Below are 21270 nucleotides of genomic sequence, written 5' to 3' on the forward strand. Positions count from 1 at the left end.
ATTTATTATCATTGGTTATAAAGTGTCCTGGAATAATAGAGCAATGATAGAGTTTTTTTAAAGCATTAATTCATTCTGAAAAATCCTCCACCTATCCCATCAAAGATGGGCAGAAGGCAGAGTTAATGTTCTGCCGTGATATAAACTAGAGAATTTAGAATTTAAATCTTTGATTTTAGAAAGACGAAGTTATGAAGAACTAAAACAATAGAATTAATCTATTCTAATACTAGTTCTAGTTCCATTAAAGTCATTAGTAATCAACAGTAAATGACTTTTGTATTTTCTTCATCAATTTCTCATTACTACCCTGTATTCAAAGCATAGGGTTTCATTTTTGCTAATTACTGTCTTAATAAAAATATAATTAGGATGTCAATTTAAAATATGATAATATCCTTCAGTGATAGTGCTAGTAGTATGTATTTGGTCTTAGAAAAATCAGCCCTATTCTTTCTTGGATTATTTTATGTGTTCTGTTGTTCCAGAAGATGATTTGAAAGGTTTGGATTTTTCTTCCTGTCCGTTTTCTTTCTTTTCTCCTGATAGCTAGGTTAGGTCAGAAAGGGGAAGCTGGGGGGTTAAATGCGGTTTTGTTTTTGATTTTGCCCCTGTTAAATGAGACACTGAGGCAGGATTGGGAAAGAGAAGGAAAAAGAACTTTTCTCCATCTTCTTGCCCCAGTGCAAGGGTACCATTAGGGTCTTTGATTATAGAGAGCACCTAACACCTGGCCAAGATCGATGCTCTGGTGAAAATGTTTGTTAGGATTATTCTGGGTGGAGATAATAAATATTTTGTGCTGTTCAGTGCTTTAGAGTTTAAAAAGCATTTTTGCAAGTCATGTTATTATACTCAACAGGTAAATAGTCAATGCTGAGACTTCCACCAGGCCTGCTGACTATTTTTTTTGTTTGTTTTCCAGTCAGGGCCTTTTGCTCAGACCCAGAATTGCTTTGTTCTAGGCAGAGCTCTTTCTCCAGAAGAAACCTGTTGTCACTGGAGTCGACTAGTCCTCATTTTGCATAAAATATGTAGGGGATGCCATCATCTCTAGTTGCAGTGACCTCACCTACTGGTGGCTGTCCCCTTTCCCACTTCTCTATTACCACATGTCTTCCTTTTCCCCAGTGCTAGAGGGCGGGGTTCAGGATGGTAGAGCAAAAAGCATGTTTGAATAGGAGGAGGAGGTGAGACACTTGGGTTCTTTTGCTTATGAACATGTTTTGGGGTTATAAATTATTTGTCTTCAAAATCATATTTAATGTATACCTGGTATTCTGTGATATGACTATATCATCATTTATTTTTACCCCTCCTCTATTACTAGACGTTTAAGTTGCTTCAAGTGTGTTTCACCGTTGTAAACAATGTTGAAGATGATCCAGATGCCCTGATTTTTGATTCTCACGTCTCTTCTCTCCTGACCCTATGTCCTTTCTTCCACTTACAGTTAATATGCAAGGTGTCTACATTAAGAGCCTTATGTGGACGACATACAGAAAAGCTAATGGCGTTTAAAGCAATATACCCAGACATTGTGCGACTTCATTTTCCTCCATTATACAAGGAATTGTTCACTTCAGAATTTGAGCCAGCAATGCAGATTGATGGGTAAATGTATCACCTAAGCACTTCTAGAATGTCTGAAGTCCAAACAATGAAAAACAAACAAACAAACAAATTAACCGAGACACTTTATATGGCCCTGCACAGACCTGGAGCGCCAACACACTGCACATCCTTTGGTGATCGGGGTCAGGCAAAGGAGGGGAAACAATGAAAACAAATAAAAGTTGAACTTGTTTTTCTCATGCATATGATTTCCATTATGCCTACAGATATGGACCCTTTTTCTGTCTCGACTTCTTGATCATTGACCTCTGTTTACAACAGAAGGCGGGTACTAAAGTCAGAGGATGTCTTTTTTTTGTAGCTCACTGCCCACAGACTTTCTACATCTGTCGGTAACAACAGAGAGTCCAGCACTAATCGGTGACTGGTGTGCATAGCGGAGGTTGCGGCATTACTTTGCACAACTTGCTCTTTGTCTCATGAAGGAAGTTTTTATTTTTTCACCGATTATTGCCAGTCAGCAGGATGGCACGAAAAGGGTCCATAGCACTAGCAACAATAGCATTATAATATATTACAGGGTAAATGGGCATGAAGACTATATATAGCTAAAAGAGATATTGTTTATATATTGTTTTAATTAATATAAAATGTAGTTACTGGTGTAGCTTTTCCTGTTGAATTGATAAGGCACTTTCATTTTGCACCTTTTTTCTTTAAATTAAATGCTAGCGTGTTCACTGTCGTGTCGCATGTGCACCAGAAACACAAGTTTAACTGAGAAGGCTTGGAAGGTACGTCGGGAGGTATTTATGCTGCTGTTTACACAATTACTTTTAAAAGACTGGCTGGTCATATCTAGAAATCACGCTGTTGGATTAATTTTTTTTTTTTTACACATGAATTTGGAATTAGAAACAGAACTCTCCCTAAATTGTACTTTGCTTTTGGGTCAGTTTAAGGATAGATGTGTTTATGCTTCATACAAAGTTGAGTGATTGATTGATTGGTGCTGTGGACTTACACCCTCGCGCACAGTATTTTTTAAAAGCTTTTGAAAATGCCACCTCATTGAGGCAGGGGAAGGGAGGCTCATTTTGCACAGCTGCGTAGTTATATAGACTCAGCCTCAACTTGGAGTTCTTATGCTTTAAGAACAGATCAGTAACCAGAATATTTATCAGAATCTAGCTTTTATTAGAAGAAGGACCCAAAGATTATATCTGGAGCAAATGCACACTCCCCATGTGAAAACATGAAGCATTTACTTTGTGAATGTTTATGTTCTTGGTATAATCTAGGAACCCTGAGAGTTTATCTCAGAGTGAATGGTTTCTAGACTAACTGCCTCTAGATGGTGTCATTCTAGAACACTGTTCTCCATATTTCATAGTCAATGGATAGGAGGGCAAAGGAGGCGTGCGATGTTGAACCAGTTTCTCTTATTTAAGTATTAAATATTTTAAGCCTTTAAAGTGAAGTCGATGCAAGCTGCAAACATTTACTTTTGTATTTATCTTCACTAGAAAACTGTGGACTGTAATTTATTTTATTAAATCTTTAGAAGATTGTTTGGCTTTTGTGTTCAGGTGAGAAATATTGAGTTGTTTTTGTTTAATTTTGTGGCTTTTTTTTTTAACAATTCCCAGTGGGGGAAGGGAGAAGGAACAGTCTGTTAGACAAGTGTGCATATTTTAAAATAGGTGACCTTTGGGGATGTAGGCATTTAGATGATGATTTTAGTCACACTCGGAGTGGGATTCAAACTTCTGGTCTGCCATCAAAGACCATGTTTGTATAGAAAAGAGAACATTTCCCATAGTGTAAAGGTGGGAGTTTCCAAGCAGCCCGGTTACAGCGAAGAAAGCATCTCCCCTACCACCAGGGTCCCTTCCAAATCTTCTGCAGGAATTCGGCTCCTGCTGTCGTGCTGGGTCATCAAGCACGAGTTTCCCAGAGCCCTCCACTCTGTTTTTAACTCCACTGGCTTTCTGAATTGTTTCCTGAGGGACTTGGAAACAGGGACGGGATTATTCACACCGAAGTGTGTATGAAGCCTAAATGACATCTAGAAAATTGTTTTTTCAAAAATATAGTAAGGGTTTCACCATAAACAGAAGACGAGAGTAATATTTACTTAAATTTCTTACAAGCATATAAAACTTTATGGGACTTTATATAGAGAGGTAACTATCAGCATATAGTATTTATATTTGGGCAAGAAGGGTTAAATCAAATTTTTTATTTAAATAAGCATAGTTCCTTGAAAGATCAATAGTATTTATACTCTGAAAAGAGTACCAAGCTTAGTTCGGTTATTTATTTATCCATTTTTTTTTCCTGTTGTTTCTCCTTTGGGGGGAAATGGTGTGTTTTTATTTTGGTTTTGGTTTGTTTTTTCTTTTTTTTTGTCATTCTGATTCACTAAATTTGGGGATGGTTTTATTAAAGTCTATTAACTTCTTTTTAACCAAAGCTTTCTGAATATGACCAGCCTCAGGTGCTAGCGCATTAAAGAGCAACTAAACCTAATTCCAGTGTCCATTTGTGAAATGATGAGAGCTAATTGAACTTCTCTGAGGGTGAGAGAGAACACAATGTTGAACTTAAATTCCTTTTCCCAGAAAGGATTTTGCATGTACCTAATGCAAAAAAAAAAAAAAAAAAAAAAAATGCTCTAATCTCAGTAATAGTCACACCATGGTGACATTGCTTTTAGAGTAAACCAAGATACATTGACATGATGCTGCTACTAGGTCTTTGTGAAAGAAATACAGGGTGTGAGACTTTAAGACTAAGTACATCGACAGTGTAGGAACAGAGTAGAGAGTAATAGAGGCGTGCTAGGTGAAATGAGGGAACAACTATTATTCGGATCGAAGTTGGGATCTGAAGTTAAATAATAATCTCTTGAAAAAAATATGAGGTACAGAGAAGGATGTGAAAAACTTTGTATTTTTATTTTCTTCCTTATTATAGAAACACCTGTGTGATGACACAAAATACTTGGTGATATAGAACAATTATTATTAATCGTTCTTATAATTAAAATTTCCTAATCTTAAATGTCCAATAGTCTTTTAAAGATTGGAATCACATCATTGTTATCCCGGCTGCTGTAATGCCTTTTATACAATATTTTAACATAGGGTAAATAAGGCTTTTGCACAGAGCCTGAATACCTTCGGTTACAGTGGTGTCCAAATGATTGCATTATATTGTGAAGAAACTGGCCGTGGTCACAATGAAATCAAAAGTGCAGGTGAAAGTGCTTTTGGGGGCAGTTTGCAAATTGCGGTTAAAGCTACGGATTTTTTTTTTTTTTTTTTAAGTGTTCAGCATCCCAATTTGCTTTAAAGGTGTGGGGTTTTTTTTTAAGTCTTCAGCATCCTAATTCACCCTTTCTAACTTAAAGAAAACATGACTTAAGACACTGCTTCTAAGTTTGGTTGTTCTTTATAGTGTGGATATTCAGATCTCTGTGAGTGTATGGGGGTGGGCTGAGGGTCAGATGAGGAGGGAGCGTGTGTGTGTGTGTGTGTGTGTGTGTGTTTATGTCTGTGTGTATGGTTTTCGTGTGTATGATGTGTGTGTGTGTCGAACCGCTTCTAGGCTACTAAGTGTCAATGGAAAAGAAAATGTATTCAAAATACTTAAATCAAAACTAGAAGATGGAAAAAAAAGATTTATTCTCTACAAAGCCTTGTCTGGACCACTTTAGAGAGACTTCTATTTTTTTAACCCTTCTATAAATATTTGATGGCACTTGAAATATTCCTGCAATAAAATGTGATTTGTGTAAAGAAAAAAAAAAAGATTTTGTAATGTGAAACAAAGAAAGAAAGTAATGTAATTTTCTAAAAAAAAAAATACAAACAAACAAACTTTGTATTATTTTCTTGATGGAATTTGTCTATCTGTCTTTGGAAAACTTTTTATTTCATTGAATGTGCCATAGTAGAAATACGTGTTTTTAGTTTTAGACTTAAGGAATAGCTGTTTGTGTTCCGACATTCCAAACTGCAAAACAACCTAGTAGAATCTTTAATGAAAAGGTTTAAGTAGGATGTAAGCTTCTCTCATTGTTGCTTTTTTGCACATGTTCTTCATTCCTCTCTAGTGCAATATGTACATAGAGCACTTGCGGGTGTACCTTGATCCCTCAGGGAAAAATACATATTTGTACAGTTTTTTTTGGTTTTGTTTCTTGTTTTGTTTTTTGTGGGTTTTTTGCCTTTTGGTTTTGGCTAAGGAATGTCGACTGAATCACTTGTTATTGTTGAGGGGCAGCCAGATAATAATCCTAAAGCCACTGTTTCAAACATTGATTGTTTAAATCATGTGTCCTTCCAGTGCTATTATTTGAAGATAATAATAATAAAAAGTTATTTTCTGACAGTTCTTTGTGCTGATTGGTGAAAGAAAAGGGTAAATAAGCACCTTACAATTGACTTACTGTGAATGACAATCCATCTTGATATCAACAATAGAAGCCCTATCACTTTGGAGTTGGGGTTAAGAGTCAGAAACAATGTGCTCAGGGATCTTCTAAAACTCTTAAAACAGGGTGGCCAGTACTACTGGGACAAAATTGTGTTTTGTATTGTTAATAATAATGATAATACTATCCCTCCAAGGCACAAGTGAACTGTGTAGAACTGCGCGTGTGTATAAACTTCACTGTTGTTCATTTTGTTTTGTTCAGAATGTATGCGTTCTTCAGTCTTGTATGCTTAAAAACATTGAATAACTTCCAAAGCAGTACAAAGTGATGCCAGTATGTTCAAAAGATAAATTAATAGGTCATATATCAACAAAGAGCATCATTCAGAGTACAGTCCTGCCTACTCCACTTACCATTTCTCTAATAATTAAAATATTCTTGATAAATATATTTATAGCATTATATGTTAAAAACTATTATTCCAAAACCTATATAGCATGGATAAAAATTTTTTAAAGCAGTAATGAGAGCCCTACCTATCAGTGCAGTGAGAGAGGTAAAAGATGAAACATTGTGTTTTTTTTTCCCCAAATACCAGCAGATAACTCCCATTTTCATCATGTTCTCCTCTAGAAATAAACCAAAAAAATCTCTTTATGTAACACGATTCTTCTACTTACCGCATTTGTAATCTGTACGAGAGCTAATGTTTAAAGACAAACAAAACCCACCAGTGTAACAGCAATGTGAGCCAGCTTTTAGTGTTACATTTTACATTTTTGAAACATTTTGGAAGTAATATTTCGATATATTACTTTCCATAAGGTCAATGAACATCACTGTAATTGTTGGCTTTGGTTCTTGCACACCTAGAATATACTTTCAGAAGAAGCTTTACATGTTTTCTTACCACCATGGAAAAGCAAAATTTGGGATAACTTTCCATGTGTTTAGATTAAACAGAAACCATCACTTTGTTTTATGATAAAGACTATGGGAAATGGCAGATCTCTCTCTCTCTCTCTCTCTCTCTCTCTCTCTCTCTATCTCTCTATCTATATATACACACACAGACGTTATTGACATACATATTATAACATTTGGTTGCCACTTCTTACTTACAAAGATATGACACAGCAGAACCCCATAAAAACAACTTTATACTGTGGATCAAATTATATGCCTATAAATGCAATTGCAACAGTAAATCTTCATCTGTTACTAAAAGTCTGTGATATGGATCTTAATTGTATTCCCAAAACAGTAGTATTGTTAAAGAGGTTCCACCAGATTGGACAAAAGAGACCTTCCTATTACTGTTTATTCTTAAGAAAAGAGCAGGCTGGCAAGCAATTTCTTTACAAAGCAGTTGGTTTCACTTTTGGGTCTGTTTGCTTGTTTGTGTAATTGTGATCATTTTTGTCAGGTTCTCAGTACAGCTTTTAAAATAATCCAGAAGCCTGGCTTCATACCAAGGAGACATCGTAGATGGGGGTAGAATCTCCATGTTTAACCAGACCTTCAGAACTTAGAGCAATAAATACATTCAGTCATTTATTTATTTATAAATGAATGACAGAATATTCAGTCCAAATAGAAACAATGTTTTTTCAGCAATGCAACATAACATGGAGTCTTATGTTAAGAAGGTGAATATGAGAATATTAAGTAGATGCCTAGAAAATCCATGTTTGCTGTTGACATTTAGTGTGTTTGCCACATTAGTAATATCACACTTCTTTTTCCCTTCTAAGAACTGATGAAAGATCTCTTGCTGTTAGCTTTGACATGCTGCACGTGCCATTATGTTGTTCTCTAAGAGCAACTAAATTCTTTGCAGTATTCGTGTGTGATTCCGTTCTCCCTCGTTATTACTTTAATGTGGATGAATACTATCTCTAGGAACTTGGTTATCATTGAACAGATTGCATATGTAAATGCAGATAATTCTTGAGCAATATAGTGAATCTGATTTCACACACACACACAAAATCCGTATGTACTGTACACATCTTCCTGAATCCAAAACTCTCTCCTTATCCACAATGGTTTGAAATCTCATATAAAACAGTGGTAAATTTTTAAACATTAGGACATTAGCTGGCTGCTTCTTTAAATGTACCTGTATTGTCTGCCTGCTCCTTTTGTGGAGATGTGTTTTTGTATTGGATGTTTGGGCCAATGGGAGGCTTCAAGCTACAACATATTTTCCCAGTTTAAATATATTTAACATACGACAAACCCCAGACAAGGCTTTTAATATGTATAAAGAACTGCAGTGTTAGGTGGTTTATTTGCAAACCGTTTTCAATGTTGTCCATTTTTATGGCACCTTTAACAATATTCTTGTTTCCAAAGTACAAAAAAAAAAAAATAGGTTAAATAATCTAGCCATAACTGAATGTCAAGCAATAAAACAAATGACTTCTGTGCATAGACTTAAAAAAATACAAATTTTAGACATCTGCATGTAAATGCAATCTCTTGTTTACTGCTTTCTTCAACTTGAGCAATTGATTCCTTATTTACTATTAACTTAAGAACTTGTAATGGCCTGTAAACATTTTCTCTCTTACTCTTCTTTCAAATTTACCTTCGTCCCTGCTTTTGAGTCATAATATTTAATGTTGTTCTGCACATCTCTATACAGTTAACTTTTTGGCTTTCATTCTGTATAGATAAGAAAATGTTATATTATAAACAGCCTACTCAGTGCAAATATTTATCTGTTTATCAAATCCACAATATGCTGTATGATACTGGTTTTACTATATAATCTATTTTAGACATAGCTGTTTAGAACTAGAGTGTGCTATTTTTGTGTTTTTCTGATGTGTGGTGCTAGATAAGTTACTTTTGTGAACAAACAAACAAAAAAAAAACCCCTTTTATTCCTAGACAATACCACCTTTGGGTCTTGTTAATTTCACTGAGTATAACTATATATTTGTATATATATATACATATATATATATATATATATATATATATATATATATATATATATATATATATCTCTACCTGTGCCCAACTGGCAGCTGTATCAGAGTGCTGGATTTGGGACATGCTTTTCTCCTTAAATACATAATATCATTATATAAATTATTCTAGAGTGTATTTAATTAGGATAAAATTACTTCCTTAGTATGGATATTTGACATCTATAGGGTGAATTTGTTCGTAAATATGGATATATAAAAACGTATTAGCACTTACTTTATGTTTGCTACTTGGCTTTATACCATATCTCCTAAGCTGAAAAATAATTTGCCAGGCCTTCAAGGTCCTAAAGAAACACTCTAGTTTAATGGAGTAATATTTTTTTTTTCTTACTAAGGCACCTTATTATTGGCACCTGGCAGAGTTATGTATTAGCTCCTATTATAGATAATAGGCACTTATATAAAGTATCCTTGGTGGCTTGATGGCAGAATAAACCTTTCCCCTCCTACCTGAGCCATGAGAAGTATATAGACGTCCGATATCATGGCAGAACATTGACCATAAAGCAACTTTGACAAGGGGTGTTCCGTGTTAACATGACCTCAACCAGTTCCATGAACTGAGTGAAGGACCTTCATTTTAAAAGTCATTTAATAATGAGCTTAGTTAAACTCTTTCACCTGTTCTTCCAAGACCTATCGGCATTGTTAAAAAATCAAAGTATATCAAATATCTAACTAAGGATGTAGTTAACCTTATTAAATATTGATTAGAATTGTTCTGTAATATTACTGAATTTGTAAGATCTTTAGCAAAGATTTTTGAGCAATTTATAAATATAGAGCAAATGTTTCTGTTTATTGCACTTTTTGTAATTGAAGGTGATAAATCCTCAAGCCATGGTTATTGGCTTCCATGCACTGAATATTTACCCACAATTCTAGACATTTTCCATTTTTATGGAAGAGTTGCTGTTACCTTAATTATAAATGCAATCATGTGGTTAATGAGAGCTAATGCTAATAGTTAACCTTTTAAAGTGAATTGGCTACAGTTTAGGGAGAAATCTCTTTTAATACAAATCACGTCATTCCTTATTGCTTCGCTTAGAAAGGAATTGAAACCTTTTTTTTTTTTTTTTTAAAGCACCATTTAGTATCCTAAGCTTCCTGAGGATAGAGATTGTATCTCTTTGTGTCTGCACAATGGCCAGAACATGTCAGCATTTGATCATTGTTAAATGACAAAAAGTATGCCCCAATTCAGACTTTTTTCCTGGGTTGTTTTGGAAAATTTATAAAGTATGCCAAGCCTTATGGTTAAAACTTTCTTCTACAACTAAGTATTAAAGCCACATTTTAAAAGACCACATGAAATGCTGATTCTAATTGTGTGTAGGTCTTGAGGATTAAGCACACAAATTTCACAAAACTCTGTGAGTAACAAACTCAGCCTTCTGTAAATATACATGCAAGTTTGGAAACAGTAATACTGTACCTATAAATATATGCTGTCTGTTTTGTGTACAGTATGTAAAAACTCTTTTTCTGCCACACTAAAAATGCAAGCCATTTATGGGAATCCTAAAAATAGTATTGTACTAAAACTTTGCTAATGATCTTTATTAGAGGATCATCCAACTTTTCACTTACATTGGGTTTTCTTTTCAATTCACTCTTACAGTAGTCTGCTTATTTCCAGCTGTTTGTTATTTTATTGAGTCCTGAATTTAAAAAAAATATTTTGATTCATTTTGTACATACAAGCTGTAAAAAAAGAGAGATTTAATGTTGTCTTTTAAATACTCCGATTTTCATTCTAATATGAATGTTGTTATATTGTACTTAGAAACTGTACCTTTAATATTACATTACCTTTATTAAAAGTGCATTGAACACATCAATTTTAGATGTGCTTTATGTACTGTTATCCTATAATAAAATTTCAGCTTCTAATGGAACACTTGCCTTGTTTTTCTTCTTTTTTCTTGGTTCTTGAGTTGCATTGTACAGTTTTCTAACTTACATCTTGTCTCCAGAGAATGGAGTAGTAGAACCTTGCTACTCAAAGTGTGGTCCACAGACCAGTAGCACTGGCATCACCCGCGACCTTGACCTTGTTAGAAATGCAAAATCCTAGGCACCACCCCAGACCTGCTAAATCAGAATGTGCATTTTCACAAGATCCCCAGGTGATTGGTTTACTTATTAAGGTTTGGGAAGCACTGGTGTATAGTGTAGTACTTTAAAAAATATAATTCATTTCTATTTTGCAGGGGACAAAACACATATACAAGGATCAAACTACCCTTTGATCAGAAAAGGGAGAGAAAGAAACTTCAACTTGTGAGTTAACGTCTATTGATTGATAGTAGCTGCCAGAAATGCAGAATTGAGGATTCTTAAAGGAGGGCCATGACTGATCAGTGATACCTGTCCTGAGTGCAGAAGGGGAGAAATCCTGAATGCACACCACACTTTGTCATTTTTGCTTTAGAAATCGTTAAAATAGAATGTCAGAATAATGCCAAAGACTTTAATGATGCCAAAGACTTTAAAAATCTGGCTTTACTGGGCTGTCATTGTACCATCCCAGCCCCACCCCCTTCTCTTGAGTAGATCAGATAAGAGTAAACTAACAGGGTTAACATCAGCTAAATATCACACTATTTTAATGATGCAAAACCTCATCATAAATTATTTCTAAAGTAATCTCAAGGACATTCAAATTATAAAATATTCAGAAGTCAGAACAAAGGCAACTGAGTTGGGCTTTTCCTCCACCCACATTCTATAGTACCTAAGCGTCTCTTGCACTTTATAAAATAAATATTTGAAATGATCCCAAAAGTCATTGCGTATAACAAATGTCGTGAATCACATTGATGGATCCCCAGCTTTTCTGAAGGCAAGCCTAGAGTCCCAAGAGTGGCAGAAGCCTCTTGCTAGATTAACAGGCACTCTATCCTGGCCCTGTACCACCAGTTGTGAGCTGGAGAAAAATCCCGTTTTTTGCTAATGTCATTTATCTATGATGTAAGGAGCTAACAAACTAGTGTTTGTGTGTTTACTTTGATTCTGGATTTTTTTCTCTCCTTTGAAGGGAAGATATTGACTCTAGTAAGGTATAGTCATGTCTCAGTAATCCATTTGTTGTTTATCTGCTTGATAGACTTCTCAAACAGTATTTTTAATTCCAGAATGATTTCTTTGTGGGGGGAAGTTGCTTCAACTATGAATTGTTCTGTGCTTAGAGAACAAAAATTAATTTTAGCCTCACAATTAATTATGATAGTCACCTCCTAACAAGTCTCACATCCATCCTCTACCATTCTCTCTTTACCCCTCCCATAAAATGCACACTTTATTGTAAAGACAAATATAAATAATTATTTAGTTATCCACTTGGAATTATTTCTGCTATCATTACCTTCTCTCTGTGGGATAGTTAGGTGCTACCTGTAAAAGACCAGCATTCATAAAGAGGGTGTGGAGAAAAGGAAACCCTCCTACACTGGTGAGCATGTAAATTGGTGCAGCCACTGTGGAAAACAGTACGGAGGTTTCTTAAAAAACTAAAAATAGAGTTGCCATGTGATTCAGCAGTCCCACTCCTGGGCATATATCTGGAGGAAACTCTAATTCAAAAAGATACATGCAACCCAACATTCATAGCAGCACTATTTACAATAGCCAAGACGTGGAAGCAACCTAAATGTCCACTGACAGATGAATGGATAAAGAAGATGTGGTATATATCTAATGGAATACTATTCAGCCATAAAAAAGAATTAAATAATGTCATTTGCAGCAACATGGATGAACCTAGAGATTATCATATTAAGTGAAATAAGTCAGAGAAAGACAAATACCATATGATGTCACTTATATGTGGAATCTAAAATATGATACAAATGAACTTACTTACAAAACAGAAACAGAGTCACAGACATAGAAGACAAATTTATGGTTACCAAAGAGGAAAGAGGGTGGGGGAGGGATAAATTAGGAGTTTGGGATTAGCAATTACAAACTACCGTATATAAAATACATAAACAATAAGATTCTACTGAATAGCACAGGAAACTATATTCGATATCTGTAATAAACCACAATGGAAAAGAATATGAAAAAGAATATATATATTTATTTATTTATAACTGAATCACTTTGCTTTACACCAGAAACTAACACAGCATTATAAATCAACTATACTTCTATTTAAAAAAATTTTAAAAGAAGACCAGCATTCAGATGAACAGTTATTTCTGGGTTTTTTTTTAGCCCAGGGACAATCTTATACAGAATACAACAAAATATACTATAGAAATTATCATCTTCTGAGTAGAAAAATTTGAATACTTTAGCCGTTCTGTTCTGACACAGTATATCCCAAACACAGCATAGCCAGTATTTTTCTGGTTTTCAGGAGTAATAATAATTCCTCCCCACTTGAAATACCATTTATTGCTGAAAAGCCTGATTTGAACAAACTACTATTGGCAACAGTATTTCCCCCACTAGTTTCTGAATCAATTACTAGATTGAAACCTCTTTGCTAGAGGGCTATTTCTGGATTCTCACTTTGAAAGGGCCTTATGGATGATTGTAAATTCATGAAGTAATTCCCTGAGTGAAGTAGTTACCAGCCATAAACTCTCCAAGGCCAAGTTCACCCCAGATCAAGCAAAGGAAGCTCGTCAGCTGAGAGGTAGGAAAATAACTTGGTACTGATAAAAAATAGATGATCTTGCACATTTCTCTGTCTTGATTTGGTCTAAAGAAATACACATCTAGAACAACTCTGATAACTTCACTTAGCCAGGTGCTTGCAGTTTTAAGAGTTATTTTTGAAATTGTGGTCCACTGAAACATAAACTCAAGTAACTACTGTTATCAATTCTTTCAAAAAGAGATTGGCTTCTCATTCAACTCTGGAGTTTGTTTATTTCTCAGTTTAGAAGAAATGGAAACCAAATCTTTTTTCTGCTTGAACATCCACAGAATAAAATGGAACAATCACTTTGGAAAACAGTTTGGCAGTGTCTTAAAATGTTGAACACAAATTTACCATACAACCCAACAATTCTATTCCTAGGTATCTGCCCAAGGGAAATGAAAACACAAAGTTCACACAAAGACTTGTATACAAATGTTCATACCAATATTACTCATAATAGCTATATATATATAAAGTGGAAACCATCTAACATCCATCAAGTGTTGAAGGGATAAAATACTTGGGGCATATACATAAATGTCATTCTACTATTCAGCAACAAAACAACTGCTAATGCTTGCTACTACGTGGATGATCCTCAAAAATGGATAATCTACTAGGAGAAAGAATCTGGATGCAAAAGACTATATATTGTATGATTTCATTTACATGAAATGTCCAGAAAAGGCAAGTCTGTAGAATCACAAGCAGTTTAGTGTTTGTCCTGGGGCTGGGGATGGGAAGAGAGATTAACTACAAAAGAGCACACGGGATTTTTCAAGGCAATGGAAATGTGCTAAAACTTGGTAGTGTTGATGGTTGCACAACTGTACATGTACTAAAAATTAGTGAATGATAACTAAGTGAGTGAATTTTATGGCACATAGATTACACCTCAATAAAGCTGTTTTACAGACACACACACATACACACGCGCGCGCGCACACACACACACACACACACAGTGGTTTCCCTATCACCCAGAGAATAAAGTCCAAAGTTCCAAGTTCTCTAGCATGGCATGAAGACCCTCTCAGGCCCCTCCTCCCCTGTCCAGTCCAATGGCCTCCACTTCCCCCACAAGGCAATACAGTAGCTGTTCCCCTCCCTGCAACACGCAGCACTGTTTCACACTTCTGGGCTCTTCACACCCCCAAAACCACAGCCCCTTCTCAACCCAGTGAACTCCTACTCATCCTTCAAGACCCAATATAAATTAAATTTTTTCTCTGAAGTAGTCTATAAATTGTCTGTCAGAATGAGTTCCTTCCTCATTGTGTTCCCATAGAATCTATAATTGTGTGTGTGTGTGTGTGTGTGTGTGTGTGTGTGTGTGGTCGACTGAAATAGAAACAACATGAGAGCTATGAGTTTCAGTTTTATTTAGGGACTTACTGAGGAGTATAGCCCAGGACACAGCCTCTCTGATAGCTCTGAGAAACTGCTCCAAAGAGGTGAGGGGAGAGGTCAGTATATATGTGATTCTGTCGAAGTGGGGTATGTGCAATGAAGCACATGTCTCGGTAGAAGGTTGCTGCCAGTCACAAGGAACAGACAGCTTAGGTAATGGTTTTAGGGATTTTCTAAGTATGGGAAGATGCAAGAATCCAGGTTCATAAAAAATTTCTTCTGAAAATATCTAACTCTCTAAAGGCTTGCTCTGCCAGTTTACCCAGAACACAGAGTGTCTCATTCCTGATCTCTGCCCTGAACTCCTTTCAGGGTGTGTTACAGTTCAACGGCTACAGTGGCTAATTACCTAATCCTTGTAGAGCCAGATGGAGAGCGACATTCTTTAGTTGGCAGCGTATATCATTTCCTGTTTATACTGTATTATAATCATTTGTTAAACAATGCCACCACCACCGTGAGTGGTCAAATGTATTTGCTTGTTTGTCTTTGGCATGAAAGTGTATACTAATAGCTACTACTTGTTGAGCATTTACTCTTTGTAGTGAAATTTTTACATGTTACTTCTAATCCTCACAACAATCCTGTAGGTGAGATATTACCTCACCCATTACCCAGATGAGGAAACTGAGGCCCAAAGAGGCAACACAACATGTCTGGGATCACACTGCCAGTAAGCAGGAAAACTGAGATACAAACCTATATCTGCCGGACTCCAAAAATCCATGTTCTTTTCATTAAACTGCTTCTGGTTTACAAAGTAGCGTGTAAAGAGGGAAGGATGCGTAGACTTAACATTTTAATGGCAAAGGTTATGAGACCTGATTTGTAGTATCAGCTTTACCACTGATCACGTAAATGTTGGAAAAGTCACTTGACAAAGTGGGCCTCAGTCTCCTTATCAGGAAGACAAGAGAGTTGGACTACATAATCTCCAAAGTTCCTTCTTGTAACCACTGGCACTCAGATACACTGGACCAGAGCAAACTGATGATAATCTGTAATCTCAACACAGGCCATGTCTGGTGACGTTACCATGCCACACTACTATGGGCTGGTGCACCCCAGCAGCATGAGTGCTTCAACAATTCTTGAGCAGTTTTTTTTTTTTAAAGGAAATATTTAATTTTTATTTTATTGATGCATAGCTGATTTACAATGTTGTGTAAATTTCTTCTGTACAGCAAAGTGTTTCATATATATATATATATATATATATATATATATATACTTTTTTTTTAATATTCTTTTCCATCATGGTTTATCACAGGACATTGAATATAGTTCCCTGTGCTATACCATAGGACCTTGTTGTTTATCCATTCTCTATATAATAGTTTACATCCGGTAATCCCAACCTCCCACTCCATCCTTCCTCCATGCCCCCTGCCCCTTGGCAACCACAAGTCTGTTCTCTATGTCTGTGAGTCTTCTGTTTTGTAGATAGGTTCATTTGAGTCATATTTTAGATTCCACATGTAAGAGATATCATATGGTATTGCTCTTTCACTTGAACAGTTACTGAAGACTAGGACATGACTCCCAACTCCGACTGCATGCTTTGCGAGATAGTACCCAATTCTTAAACTTCTACACTGCCTTGATGTCCATCTCTGTCCTAGCGCGTGAGTCAGCATCGCTCACCTAATAAGAAATGCTGCCCCACAGTGCTGGGCACTGCACCAGTTGATTTGCAAGCATCCACAAGCACTGTCTCCTAAGTGGCCTCTTCCCTACAAATCATTCAATACATTGCCAGATAAACATTCCTAAAACACAGAAGCTCTGATTGTGTCATTCCTCTCCTTATAAGCTCCTCTCTCCCCTCAGCATCCCATTTCTTATACAATAAAATCAAGATCCTTACTCTGGCTTATAAGGTCTTCTGTGTTCTATTCCCAACCTAATTTTCCAAACCCTTTCCTCTACTGCTCTTCAGAGACCTTGTAATGCAAGCAAAGTAAATTACCTAAGGGTCCCTGTATTCAAGGGAGATTTTTCACATACGTATGATTTTTATGTAAACATAATTTTAAACAATATCACAAATCATTCTAAACTTTAGAACATGCTTTCCTGCTAGCACACAAACTGGACTCTGTTCATGTAGTAGGTTTATGCAGCTCCCTGTGCTGGTCTCTATCTAGAACCATCCTTTTCCATCATCCACATACCTCAAATTCTTCAAATGGGCTGACATGTCAAGTGCCCAAAGTGGTAACTGACATAAGTGCTCAGTAGATGTCTTTAGCTAGTCAAAGCTGCTTTCTGTTTCTCTCACTAGTGATTTCTCTCCCTCCCTGAACTCACACAATCTTTTCTATAATACCTTTCTTATGTAGCTCATCACTTTGTATTTTATTTTGTAATTATTTAATGTGTATATCTTAGATTCCCAATGATCAAAAGCTCTTGGAAAAACCAGTATTGGCTCCGAGTCCTATGTGTACGCAGCACCAAGCACGAAGTATAAGTGCTCAATAAATCTTTCCTGAGTGAGTGAAAATCTTACACTTAGTGAGTGTAAGAGCCAGAGTGACCGCTGGTAGAAAATGACATCTAAAATGGGAGGAGAATGGAGTGGAGATGCTACTGCGTGCCAGGTAACTGTGCTGAGCACAGCTTCATCCCTTATTTCATTTAATCCTTTCAAAAAACCCTACTAAGTAGGTGCTTATGATATCTCCATTTTATTGATGAGTCAGTTAAGACACTTAAGGTCACAACCAAGTCTGGGTCTTTCCAGTACTGTACTGTACTGTCCTCCTTCCAGTTTATGATCTCCTCAAGGTCGAGGACTCTCTAGGACAATACATAGCCCCCCAGCCCTCAAGGTGAACTCCAGCAACCCCTGTCTCACAGTTTCCAGCGGAATCTACCAGGAGTCCGGGGGCGGGGAGGAGGCGGGAAGGGGGCGGGGGAAGGAGGGGGAGGCGGGGGACGGCCCTCTCGAGTCGCACGGGCCCCGCCCGCTGCGTCGCTGATGACGTCACCACGCAAGGCCGAGGCGGCGCGGCCATGTCCTTTAAATAAGGCCTTCCCGAGGCGCGCGACAGAGAGGTGTGGGTTGTACGGGCGTGTAGCTGTTTCATTAGGGTCCAGGTCGCGGTTCGGGGCGGAGACGCCGCGGACCACGAGGTGGGCGGCAAGGCTGCTTTGTTGCAGAGACTCGGCGGGGAGGGCGCGCTTGTGAGGGGCGGGAGGAGGGAACATGGCGGCCCCTAGGCCGGGCCAGGACCCTTCGAACCTGGTGCTGGCGCGGTCCCCTCCCCTGTCTTTGCTCACCGATTTACAGCATTTCTAGAACCTTGTTTTTCCTTTGGTTCCCTTTCCCTCAGCCTTCCTTGTGCCTTCATCGGCTCTCCCGCCCCAGCCCCTCACCGGGCAGAAGCGTGGGAGGTGGATTAAGTGGGAGCAGGTGAGGCACGCCCGCTACTGAGAGATCGACTCCTACGTTTGACTGTCCGTTGCTCACAAACTCTTTATCCGCACGGGGTGGCAGGAGAAGCACTGAACATGCAGTGTTGACGTTCAGGCCAGATGCAAGCCAGATTTCTAGTGCTGGTGAGTCCTCTAAGTGATCCCGTGAAATGTCACTTAAGTTATCTGGCCCTCAGTCTCCTCCAAAAGTGAGGTTCTCTTTGAAAGATTCTTGACATCCAGATAGCTTTTGTCCTTCGTTGCTTGCCAGAATCTGCCCCATAATAATGTATGGTTGGGAAAATGGAAGCAAGATTTATTTTGACAATAAGGGAGTCGGGGCAGGGGACTGAGTCAAGACATACAGCCCAATTCTGGGATCTTGTATGTGAGCAATGAGAACACCATTCTGTTTCGGTCTTCTTTCGTGACGTTCCTGGAATAAGTTAAATGGAGAAGGACTGATCCTATGTTAGCTTCGCTGTTCTGCCTCAAAGACCTTGGGAATATTCGTCTGTCTGCCCTTTTCTATTTTACGTGTCTGTGTCGATTGAGGTGGTTAGGAACAGGTTCTTGACTCATCTGAGTTAACAGTATCTGGTCCAGCCAGTCACCTGCTTTTGTTCTTGACCTTTGGTTTTTTACTCAGTTGAGTGAAAATTCTAGAGACATCCTGCCTCCTTAGGAGCCTACACTGCCAGGCAGCAGAATTGTGAACTAGAGTGAAGCAGAAATCTAGGAATATGAGCTCCATGATGGCCATGGGTGAACCAAGGCTGAACTGGTGAGTCACATCTGTTTGTAATCTCCTAAAGAGGATTGAAGTGGGTCTGGTGGCTGCATTAGGAAAGGAGGGTGTCTGGCCTGGAGAGATCTGGAGGAAACAGAAAGAAGATAAGTACAGTGGCTTAGAGTTTACCCCATTCTCATCTACCCCGTTCTTTTTTTTTTTTTTTTTTTTTTTAATTATTATTATTTTTTCGGTACGCGGGCCCTTCACCGCTGTGGCCTCTCCCGCTGCGGAGCACAGGCTCCGAACGCGCCGGCCCAGCGGCCATGGCTCACGGGCCCAGCCGCTCCGCGGCACGCGGGATCTTCCCGAACCAGGACACGAACCCGTGTCCCCTGCATCGGCAGGCGGACTCCCAACCACTGCGCCACCAGGGAAGCCCTACCCGTTCTTATCTACACCTGCTTGGCACTTTTGAGTTATCTTTGACTGCACTTCCTCTCCTAAAGTGATAACAATTCAGCACTTAGATTGCTTCTAGGTATAACTCCATCATGTATTTATTGTTGATCTTAGTAAAGGAGAGATGCTGGAACTTTCCTGCGTTCAAGAACCTTTTTTTAAGAATAGGCAAGCTTCTTTTTGTTATATTGGAATCTATATCAAGTCATAATATAAGTGCATAGACTATTTTAGAAGTGTATGAGAACTTTACAAATAGAGAACTTTATTAAGTAATATGGTGGCTATGTAGAAATCTAATGTGTGTGCTGCTTTAGATCAATTTAACACACATTTAGTGAGCATCTACTCTACTAACGAAGGAGTGTGCTAGCGGAGGAGAATACAAAAGTTACAAGAGATTACAAAGATGACTGAAATAGTACCTGACTCAGAAGATTCAATCACTACATCCTCTAGTATAATGCATATAGACAATGATATTGTCTATAATTATGTAATGTGATAAATATTGATTCAGTGGCAATCATATTACAATATAGAAATGTTATCAAAGTAACATGCTGTACACCTTAAATTTACAAAGTGTAACATGTCAAGTTTATCAAATAAATACAACCAATATGTGTTCAATAAGTATTTGTTTATTGAAAACAGTGTTTCCTCCAAGGAGCTCACAATTCCTGAGGCCCATGACTTTGTTTTTGTATGTTATGCAAAAACTTTAGAATTTAATGAGATGTCACAGATACAGCACAATAGCAAGTACTAAGAAACTACCCCGGTGCATAACAAATAAGACTTTTTAGATTTATCATTAATACCTTAATTATTGTTTTTAGATAAACACTTTTAAAACAGTAAGAAATGAGTATGGAGCAAATATGCGAGAATTTCCCATTTTAGTAATGGGCCAGCCAAAGGTGCCATTTGACTAGATTTTTCTGTTGTAAGTTTTAAGAGGTACGCACATTTATGCTCCTTGCCATAAAAAATGTGTTCAAATGCAGAACAGATGCTCTTCTATATCATTGACATTGTGAAACCAAACGTGGTTTAGAGCCTTTGCACAGTATTACAGTCCTTGGAATGGTCCTTTTCTACAGAAAAGGACCTTCTAATTTTTGTTCTCCCTAGATTAATTGTTCTCAGTGTGTTTAATTTTTAAATTCTTTCGTTCAACCAGCATTTATTGGATGCTTACTATACAGAAAGCATTGACTATAGTATGTTAGTCTGTAAATTAATTACAGTATAGAAAATCATATATGACCTTGCAAGTAGTTTTAGTAGAGGCACACCATTTATCACATTTGCCAAGTTAACAAAAAACGTTGGATAATCAGTCTTTGTAGTGTTTTTTGGCTGAGCACAATAGTGAATGAGACAAAAATAGGTTAAGAAGCATTTTCTTTCAGCAATCAAACATCTTAATGTTATGCCACAGAGCCTGAGGTGAGCCTTGCCCCTGACAGACCCTTTATGATACTTCAGTCTGTTCTGTCTTTAACTCTCAAGTATCTCTGGCATTTAGTTGGGTACTAAAGGAAAAAGCAAGGCTGATTGT

General features: G+C 37.4%; 2 protein-coding genes across 18 annotated transcripts in view; both read left to right on the forward strand.

Moving 5' to 3' along the window:
* RORA (RAR related orphan receptor A) overlaps positions 1–10825 on the forward strand; it is a 1120706-nt gene extending 1109881 nt beyond the window's left edge. For all 9 annotated transcript variants that reach the window (XM_079912654.1, XM_079912652.1, XM_079912651.1 and 6 more), the window contains one exon: positions 1454–10825. In XM_079912654.1, the coding sequence (XP_079768780.1) occupies positions 1454–1618 (165 nt within the window). In that variant the 3' untranslated portion in view covers positions 1619–10825. The remainder of the gene's footprint in view (positions 1–1453) is intronic.
* Positions 10826–18092: 7267 nt separating this feature from the next.
* ICE2 (interactor of little elongation complex ELL subunit 2) overlaps positions 18093–21270 on the forward strand; it is an 82917-nt gene continuing 79739 nt past the window's right edge. For 8 of the 9 annotated variants that reach the window (XR_013827061.1, XR_013827062.1, XR_013827063.1 and 5 more), the window contains exons 1-3: positions 18093–18229; positions 18430–18655; positions 19161–19295. Coding sequence is in view for 3 of the 9 variants with exons in the window: in XM_079912664.1 (XP_079768790.1) it covers positions 19255–19295 (41 nt within the window). In the remaining 6 variants the exon portion in view is untranslated. Of the gene's footprint in view, positions 18230–18429; positions 18656–19160; positions 19296–21270 lie in introns of those variants that run through there. The other variant, XM_079912667.1, reaches the window with a different exon arrangement.

This window comes from Stenella coeruleoalba, assembly GCF_951394435.1.
Source record: "Stenella coeruleoalba genome assembly, chromosome: 2".
Classification (NCBI taxonomy): domain Eukaryota; kingdom Metazoa; phylum Chordata; class Mammalia; order Artiodactyla; family Delphinidae; genus Stenella; species Stenella coeruleoalba.